Here is a 10,083-nt window from a genome sequence, read left to right as displayed (position 1 = left end):
ATTAATTACTATACTAAATTAACAAAAATCCAAAAATATTTCCATTCGAGATTTGATTACCAAATTAATTATGGTTAATATTTCAAAAATTAGGAGATTATACCTTAAAATCTACCCTAATCGAGTAACATGTAGGGAAAATGACACCCACACCCACTTTGGGTGTGAGTTGTGTCACCCACACCCACTTTCCACTCTCCCTATACTTTCCCAAGTTTTTCCCTTATGTGTCCACTTTACTTTTACAATTTTGCCCTTACAAACAACTTACCTCTCTTTCTCTTCTTAAAAGTTACCTTACTTACCTCTCTTTGTTCTCCACCGTTGGATGTGTTCACCTTGTTAGATTTGTCGATTGTTTGTGGATAAGAGACATAAGTTGAATGTAGGGTTTGTGTCCCCGTGAACGAAACATGGCTGCGCAGGTAGGGTTTATGTTGTGTGGATAGGGTCGTATAAATGCAACTCTGTTTGATGTTCGTGGATGGGTGTGATATCTTCCTTTGATTTGTAATGCAGGGTGAAGATCCGAGTTTCTGTGTGGTAATATCCGGTAGCTGGAGCTGTTCTGACGATGGCGTTTGGGGATTCAAAGTTGACAATAAACTTCTCTCGCGTGTAGTTCCACTGTCTTCGACCAGAACGTTAGGAGAGTTAGAAGTTTCTGTCGTTGGTGAATTCGGTTTGGTGGAGAAGAAGGCTAATCTGAGTTACTGCATACCAACGTTTATGGATTTGACGACGGGGTGAGGACGCCTCCGGTGGTTGTGACAACGAATTTAGGACTTCAGTATTATATTCAGATGCTTATTCAGAACTGTGGGTTGAATTTATTTGTAACATTTGAGGAGGTTAAGAAGAGAGGAATGGGTAACGACGCTGAGGATTCCGATTGCAGAGAGGAAAGTCGGAAGAGACGTAGTTCGGGTTGTTCGTTTGGGCTTAGTAACAGCGGTAGTGAAGAAGGGTTTATAGGGGAAGCCTCAACAGCCGGTTCGAAGCCATTTGCTTTTGAAACAAGCCAGGTTGATGAAGAATATATGGCTGAGTTGGCAGAAATAGAGGGAAAGATGAAGGGCAGTAAGGGTGTAGAAGATGGGGTTGGTCGTGGGATGACATGTACACAATTAGGTTGTGTTGAGAAAATTGACGGATTGGAAGATAGTTTTGAAGATGTAGACGAAGAAGAAGAATCTGTTTTAACAGATGTAGCTGTGAGCCCAAGGAGCTATGATAAAGAGTTTTGGGGGAATTTCATTGGCGATCAGTTTGGTCGGGTGAACGTGGTGGAGATTATGTGTAACACAAACTCCTGTTTTGATCACACTGTCTTAGTTAACGGAGCTGTTCCTTTAAAAGAGGAGAATAAAGTGAGGACAACTGGTGGTCTGGAACAGGTCGGAGTTGTTGATGGCGAATATGTTGATGTAACCACGTGGTCAGGTGGTCGTGGTCAGGGAATTGCAACTGCACAGGATGGTCGCAGGCTAGAAGATATAGATGACGAGGAGTTTGATATTCCTCCTCTGTTTGACGACACAGATTATGTTAGTTCTGAAATACCGGATCTTGATTATGAGGATGATGGGAAAAGTATCTATAAGGGTAAGGTGTTTGCAAATAAAGAGGATTGCCAGATAGCTTTAGCTATATACGCCATCAAGAACAGGTTTCACTTCACGCAGACGACGACCAAGAAAGAGTCGTTTGTAGTTAGTTGTTCTGGAGATAGGTGTGACTGGAGGGTACTAGCTTGTGAAATGAAAGAATCCGGGTACTATGTGATCAGGAAAGCTAATCTAGAACACACATGCCCAATAGAGACTAGGGCCAATTACCTAAAGAAAGCGACCTCGAAGGTGATTGCAGCAGTGTACAAATCAAAGTTCAGTGATCCTACTAAGGGACCGGCACCTTTGGATCTCCAACAGATGGTATTAGAAGAACTGAGGGTCGATGCGTCCTACCGCAAATGTCATAGGGCAAAGGGGAAGGCTTTGGAAGGAATATTTGGTCCTGATGATGAGTCTTACGAGGATCTTCCCTGTTATCTCCATGTTTTAAAAGAAGCGAATCCTGGTACTATAACCGATATTAAAACTGAAGTGGTTGAAGATGGTAGAGAAAGGTTTTTGTATATGTTTTTGGCTTTTGGGGCTTCCATAGAAAGTTTTAAGAAGCTTAGGCGTGTTATTGTTGTGGATGGGACTCATTTGAATGGGAAGTATAATGGAGTTCTTTTGACCGCGAGTGGACAAGATGCTAATTTCCAGGTGTTTCCGCTTGCTTTTGCTGTTGTGGACAGTGAGAACGAAGACTCATGGACTTGGTTTTTTGAGAAATTAGAACGAATCGTTGCTGATAGTAAGAGCCTGACCATAATTTCAGATAGGTGCCCGTCAATATACACAGCGAAGAAGAGGGTGTTTCCTTTGTCACATCATGGAGCTTGCATAGTACATCTAGCCCGGAATGTTAATGCGAAGTTTCATAGTAAAGGACTAGCAAAACTTGTGACGAATGCAGCGTTTGCCTATAAGGTAACTGGTTACCAAGACATCTATAGACAAATTAAAGCTAAAAACGTCAAATGTGCTGCTTTCCTGGATAAAATTGGAGCAGCTCATTGGAGTAGGGCTTATTTCCAAGGGAACCGTTACAATTTGATGACATCCAACATTGCAGAGTCTTTAAACAATGTGTTAGGCAAGGGTAGATCCTGTCATATTATTGAACTACTTAAGTACATTCGTGCGATGTTAAGTAGGTGGTTGCAAGGGTAGATCCTGTCATATTATTGAACTACTTAAGTACATTCGTGCGATGTTAAGTAGGTGGTTTAGTGCGAGGCGCAAGAAAGCTGAAAAGCATAGAGGGTTGACTACGCCGGAGGTAGATAAACAGATGCAGAAGAACGTGGATGGTGTTCGTGGTAGCAAAGTAGGCAGTCTATCTAGTTGGAGTTATGAAGTGGTTGGTTTATTGAATGGTAAGCATCATGTATTGCTTGATATGAAGCAGTGTTCTTGTAAGCAGTACGATAGGCTGAAAATACCATGCGGGCATGCATTGATAGCAGCTGATACGCAAGGGATCCCTTATGGGACTTTGGTGGGTGACTGTTACAAGACAGAAACATGTAGAAGGACTTACGAAGGGATAATTAATCCTGAAATTTGTGATGCTGAAGTTCCTGTTGAAATAAAGAACCGTGTTTTATACCCTCCTAAGGCGCGACGTCCCGTTGGGCGTCCAAAAGAGAGTAGGATTCCTTCTATTGGTGAATTTCGTGTAAGTGGGCTTAATATGTGATAAATCCTTTTTTAAATATGTAGTGTTGGTATCCACATAAACATTTGTGTAACGTGCCATGTTTTCTGGATATGTTATGTTGTTTGCAGAGTAATGGACTTGGGAAAACAAAAGTGAATCGTTGTGGTAGGTGCAAAGAGACGGGACACAATCGAACAAGTTGTTCGAACCCGTTGCCATGAGGATGAAGGTAGACAGTTTGTCGGTAGTGTGGGAGAGCACTGTTTTTTGGGTTATTCTTGGGGTGAAGCTAACCGGATTAGGGGCGGATAGTAGTCAATTGGAAGTGTCCAGATTTGCTGTTTTTTGTGGATGTAATTTGGAACACTGTTGCTTTGATTGCTATCTTAGAAAATACATTAGGTATCCATTCCATCTTGTTTTAATGGATATGGTTTTATTTTGGGTAGTCATTAACGGATTTTTTTGGGGTACTCTATTGGATTGTAATCGAGAAGAAAGGTTAGTAACCACCTTGGTATGGTTTGTTGGGAAATTGAAAGTAAAATAGTCTGTCCACTTGGATACTAACTATGTGGATTACAATTAAAAAGATCATACGTCGTTGAGTTACTTCCTTGACAAAGATCATACGTCGCATTAACTTTAGTATCCACGCTCTAGTTTCCACATGAATTATATTATGCGGAAACACAAACATGTTGTAATCCATGTGGATATTACAAATGTGGAGAGTTAAAGAACATAATTCATGTGGATAGTTAAACGTGGATGATTGTATTAGTCTATCATGTGACAATAACCACGGTTGTTTGTAGAGTTTACTTCCTTGAAGGGCAGAAACTTTAGTATTAACTACTTCCTACGTTGAGTTTACTTCCTTGACAAAGATCATTCGTCGTATTAATTTTAGTATCCATGCTTTCGTATCCACATGTATTATATTATGGAGAGTAACAGATCATAATTCATGTGGATTTTTAAACGTGGATGCTTGTCTTAGTCTATCAGGTCACATATTATATCCATGTAGATAGCCGCTGGTGCATATTATATAGATCGAAATAGTGATGTTAATGTATCCATATAGATATTATTAATGTGGATACAGTCATTTACATTATAGTTGGGTGTACATGATAGTTGGTGTCATTTACTGTAAGCTGTCGTTCAGGTTTATGTTAAGATACATACTGTAAGGGTTATCCGAACCAAAAATTTAGATTATTTTAGATTTGTATCCATAACCCAACCAATAGCAAGTGAAACGTGGTCGTCGTTTAGAACACAATAAATGAGAAAACGTTGTGTCGTTTCGATCCCCGAAAATTCATTGTATCGATTGAATCTGTCTATATGCATTCAATCGTCTCATTCTCGTTAAGTGCCTTTTCGATCATGACCCCTATAAAACTCCTCTCATTGTCGAACAAAACTTTTGTGTTTCCTTCAATCAACAATATAATTTCAAGAGTGCAACAATGGCCGGAGAGGGTTCAAGTGAACGTCTTAAACGCCTCGCAGAGGAGCCAACGGCAGGAGCTAGTTCGAGTAAACGCCCCAAAAGGAATGATGATTTCGAATGGGAAGGGGAGGCTCTGGAGGCCATGCAAGCCGCGCTAACTAAGACACGAAAGGTGACCGAGACGGAGACTAGGGATCACTACATGGCAATAATTCAGATGATGGAGGATCATTACCAGAAAAAGGAAGAGAAAGCAGCCCTCCTTCATCAAGTGGAAACCATCGATGCAAAAATCCATCAACTTAATGAAATCATGTCTCTGGAAATTGAAGATTTGGTGGGAGAGTTGCAGACTCTTGAGGAGTTGCGAGAAGTGGCGGACGCCGATTACGAAGGGTGTCGGGTTCCTCCTCCAATCGATTGGTCGAAAGTTGAAGCTTAATTGAAGATTTATTATATTTATTTTATGTTATTTTCGTACGCTGTAAACAACGTTCTTTCTCACAACATCCGCACTATTTCTAACCTTGTTCTACGTTTTTAATTTATCTATATTCTCAATCCTTTAAGTCATTGTGAAGTTTACGGTTTGGATACTATAAGATACATATCCATGTGGACACGTATATATGTTAATTAGGTCTATCCACAACAGATGCAAATTATTTTTGGATATTTGTCCACAAGTTTAACGGAAATTATACATTCCCTCTTTAGCAGACACCATAATTGGTAGACATACCAAACACCATCCATGTGGATATATATATTTGGATACAGTTATATACATATCCGTATGGACACGTACAATTCACCCCCATTGACCCTAAAACTTCACTCATCATAAGGTCAACATTTTAAAAATAACTAGTCGAATTCTATCCATGTGGATATTAAAATGTGGATAACAATAAAGTATAGTCCATGTGGATATTGAAACGTTTATGTATTTGTTAGTTATCGAGAAAGCGAAGGTGCCCCCTATTTGGGTCTACAATTCGATATTTTCAGATCAATAATGATAGAAGAGAATTATTTGAAAGTAACGACAGTTGTCAGATTAGGGAAGTTGCAAATTTGGACGCTTAGAGGTGGAAAGGATGAAGACATGCTGGTTCATTTGTGAATTGATGCGTGCAAGTGTTTGGTCGTGCACAACGGGGGCACCTACGACGTTTATCTCTAAACTTCCTCTGCAGATCTCCGTAAGCAAGTCCCTTGTTATTAGTCGCCCACAATGCGTATGGATTGGCTGTTTGTAAACATTTAGAAAAGAAGCAGTAGTATTTTGAGTGTCGCATTGACCACCACAAAAGATCTTTCGACTTGTCTAGGCGGACCGTAGAGAGTCATTCCTTGGAATAAACAGCTTCCAAACCTTGTTTTCCAGAGAGTAGCAAGTTCTTCAAGGCCTCCACACCATCTTGACCCAGAATTGAAGCTACTTTGGCTAGTAAGTCGGAGGGCATGTGAAAGTCTGAATTGGATTCGACCTAGGAGTTTTGTTTATCTAAATAAGTGCTTCTGATTGTTAGTGGATAAATAAGGATGAAATGAAGTGAAACGAAACTTACGTTAAGATAAACCTCATGACGCTCAAGATTGGCCATCAGCAGAAGTAAATGTTTTGCGTCTTGAGTCGTGGTAGGGGGCGTAAACAGGTTGGAAAACTTTATATAGAGGTAGAGTAATTTTTAGGGTTACTTATGGCTTGTTGATTGTATCCACATAGCCTTTAACCACGTGGTCACCTGTCAACCCCATGTGGTCTGTTTAGGCAGTTTACTAGTAGGTCTTCAATAAATTTAGATAATATAGTGTAGTTCCTTTGTTAATTACTATCCACGTATTTATTAGATACAGGTAAATATAATGAATGTATCAAACACATGGATGGTTTGATGTGGATTTAGATGATGAGGCAAGTATATAGGGGACCATGGAAAATATATCCATGTGGTTAATATAAGGTGGATAATTATGTCTAAAAACGTAGTAACATAAAAATTGTAAAATGTAATGTCCCCCCAATGTACATCAGCGACGTTTTTTTAGTAGGAAGTAGTATAAGTAAACATTATCCATGTGGATTCATTTAAATGAGGAGAATCAGCTTTATAAGGAGCACGTAAGGTCTCGGGAACAGAGCACAAAGAAAAGGAGAACATGGATCCAACATACTACACCGCCGACGAGGCTGCTAAACGTTTGATTAGCCGCATACATTACCCCGGCCCTGTCGGTTCTTTGACAAGGATATGTGACCGAAAAAATGAAGAGGAGTCAATCAGCGCTGCTATTGAGCAACTAAAGTTACAGGTTTGTTTTCTTACATATACTGTTTCAGATCTCCGAATCAATATGTTATGTGAGCCCCTTTTCTTTGGATTTTTTTGTAGTTACCTCCGCGAAGAGATCTACACATCCCAGCCCCTATACTTGCCAAAATCGTGAGTTTGGTATCTGAAGATGGCCCGATGGGGCTGAAAAACTGGATACTTGCTGGTCGCGAGGGAATAGTAGCTGTTTTTTCCCCAGAGACGCTTTCGTCGGTAAAGTTGAACCGAGATCCATTGTTTGTGACCTGGTCAAGGCCTTCGCATGTCTTCTATGGTTTCTTTGTAAGGTGTCTAAACCAGAAGAATCCGTATGCTTTGTATGTGAGAAGTTTGTTCTTAGCGTTTCAATGTCTTCAATTGAATGAGGCAATTGAATTGGTCGGTACGGTAAAGAGTCTGTACCCAGTGGCAGAACTATTGTGGATAATGTTGAGCAGCTGCGCTGGCATTCTAAATATGGATGTGTACTGGAAGTTTAAGAAGAAGTATGGATTTACTGAGGCAGGGAAACTCGCGGACTCTTTGATGTACCACATCTACTTTATCGGGCCTCAAAGAAAAAGCACATACGAGAAGACATGGTATTTTGAAGATTTCCCAGAGTGTTTGTGGGAACACAAAGCTCTTAAAGAAGCGAACGGGGAGAGATGCATGGAGTGTATCTACTTTTACCTATCTAAAGATATTGTGTATTTATCCTAAGTTATTGTAATCTGGGTGAATTTCTGTGGCTAGTTTAACTAAACTCAGTTTATTGATGATGTTTGCAAACTTACGAATAGACGTGATCAAACGCATACTTTTCTATGTTTTAGTAAGTGTTAGATTTTTGTTTTTCAGGTGTGTACACATTTGAATGTGATTGGAAGGACAATTGAACATAAATAAAGAAGATAACTTACACATAGTCTGTGGATTACTATTTTTTGGATAGAAATAGCATTAATCAGTTTTTTAAGTGTACGCGTTGTTGCTATCCACGTGGTTGTTATTCGGTTATTGCTATCCACGTGGTAGTTATTTTGTGTACATGGACATCGATATTCAGTGCATCGTTTCGATATTTCCTTATACCGCCTACAATTACCCCGTGGATCGAAACCTTGTCTTTTTAGGAAATGTAGGTAGAGGCACAGATAACCTGCAGTAGGTTGTGGATAGGTTTTCTGTGGATATGTGTTTAGATACTCTTGTTTAAGTCGAGTTAAAGTGGACATCATTAGATTGTCGACTGAATTAAATTCAAATGCTAAAAGTAGAATTCATATTAGAGTAGCAAATCTTAAGCAGATCTTATAGGATAGGAGTTTGAGCGGATTTAAAAGCAACATACAAACATTATATCTAAGACAGAAGCATTATATCTCTTGATAGATAGTAGAAGAAACAGTCGATACACCTTTCCCCATTGAATTCCCCGAACGCTGCGTGGTTATTACCGCAGCTTGGCACATCTTCAAAGCGCCAAGTATCAGAATAAGTCCCGCATCGCTTTGGCCGCATGCTGCAGATGTGGTACATTAGAGAGTCAGCCATCCTATCAACATCACCAAAACGATACTTTTTTTTGTAGGTCCAGTAACAATCCGAATCCAACGTCCCTTCGCAGCTCTTCAACATAATCCACAACAACTCAGCAACTGGGTACACATGTTTAATGGTACTCACCAAAGAGACGGCCTCTTTTAGATCACAACATTGAAAAGCTAAGAATAAACTTTTCACATACAAAGCGTAAGGATTTTTAGCGTATAAACACCACCCAAAAAAATCATAGTACACAGAATCCGGTCTTGACCACTTAACAAATTTGGAATGGCAATCCAACCTAACCGATGAAAGTGTAGTCAACGAGTGAACTGCTACTTTACCTGCACGCCCTGCGACAAGCCAGTTCCTCAAATGTTTGATGCCATCCTGAGCTACGAAGCTGACAATTTTCGCCAGAATTGGTGCTGGGACGTGTAGATCTTTACGTGTTGGGATCTGTAATAGCGACAAGTATAAATATTAAATTTACCAGTGCTTAAAAATCTATCTGGATTCGTACTGTAAAAAGAATGAAACAAACCTCAGGATTCAGGCGAACAAGAGGTTGGGTGGTTGGTTCTTCCGCTGGTTGGCGTTCAGTCACCGGTGTCAGTGCACTATGCGGACGAGGGAAATGCCTTTTAGGTAAAATTCGGCCATGTCCGCATTTTCCCTGAGAGCAGTTTTCACAGACGATTTTGTACGTCGGAATCATTTTCAGCTATCTCATAACAGAGAGATACTCTGGTTATATAGAATCAGTAAACGAAAACACTAAGGGAACATGTAGCCCTAAATAGTATCTGCAAAACACTAACCACGTGGACGTATCCAGTGGGAACTTGATTCCTAAGCATCTTAGTGGATAGTACCTAATGTTCAATTCTGCCTGATTAGGAAGAAACAACCTTAATATTAAAAAATGAGCTAAGTATAGAAATCCACGTGGACAGTATATTGTGGTCATAAAAGTTCTTATCGATTATTTGTTACAAGAGTAATAGTTGTGGGGAAATTATTGCTGTTGGTGTGGACATCTTTAAAAGCTGAGCCAACAGATGGAGTAGTCTACGGAAGAGAACAGTGAGCCTACGGTTGTAGGCGAAAAAATGTTACATCACGACAGTGCTTTTGAAGGAGCATTTAATGTGTAACAGAGCAGACAGTAAGGAGAGAGAGGGAATACTGATAACACGTTTAAAGCTCTGACAAATTTTTTAAAAATGGTGTACGGAAAGGATTTATCCAGCGGAAGACGCCAGTACTCGGAACGCTCTATCCACATGGTTTTAACCACACATAGTTTGAAAAGTTACGAGAACAAAGTTCATATCCATGTGGACATCTTTAAAATCAGACCTACCTAAAGTTCTGACTTTGTTTAAAGCTTATGAACCTCCGTAGGCGAAACGAACATTGTGGAAGCAAAATTATTTGTTGTTGGTCATGGCAAATACACAGCGTTATGAGGAATCT

General features: G+C 39.9%; 1 protein-coding gene across 1 annotated transcript; it reads left to right on the top strand.

Annotated features, from left to right (window-relative positions):
• The first annotated feature begins 803 nt into the window (after positions 1–803).
• On the top strand, positions 804–3,494 carry LOC147930268 (uncharacterized). Its single transcript, XM_087476788.1, has 3 exons — positions 804–2,767; positions 2,835–3,291; positions 3,402–3,494. Exons 1-3 carry the CDS (start codon positions 804–806, stop codon positions 3,492–3,494), a joined length of 2,514 nt encoding a protein of 837 aa, XP_087332914.1.
• Positions 3,495–10,083: the final 6,589 nt, after the last annotated feature.

This window comes from Camelina sativa, chromosome 12 (assembly GCF_030686135.1).
Source record: "Camelina sativa cultivar CO46 ecotype springtype chromosome 12, ASM3068613v1".
In the NCBI taxonomy this organism is placed as follows: Eukaryota; Viridiplantae; Streptophyta; class Magnoliopsida; order Brassicales; family Brassicaceae; genus Camelina; species Camelina sativa.
The sequence above is the reverse complement of the archived record's forward strand: the minus strand, read 5'-3'. Positions and strand labels throughout refer to the sequence as shown.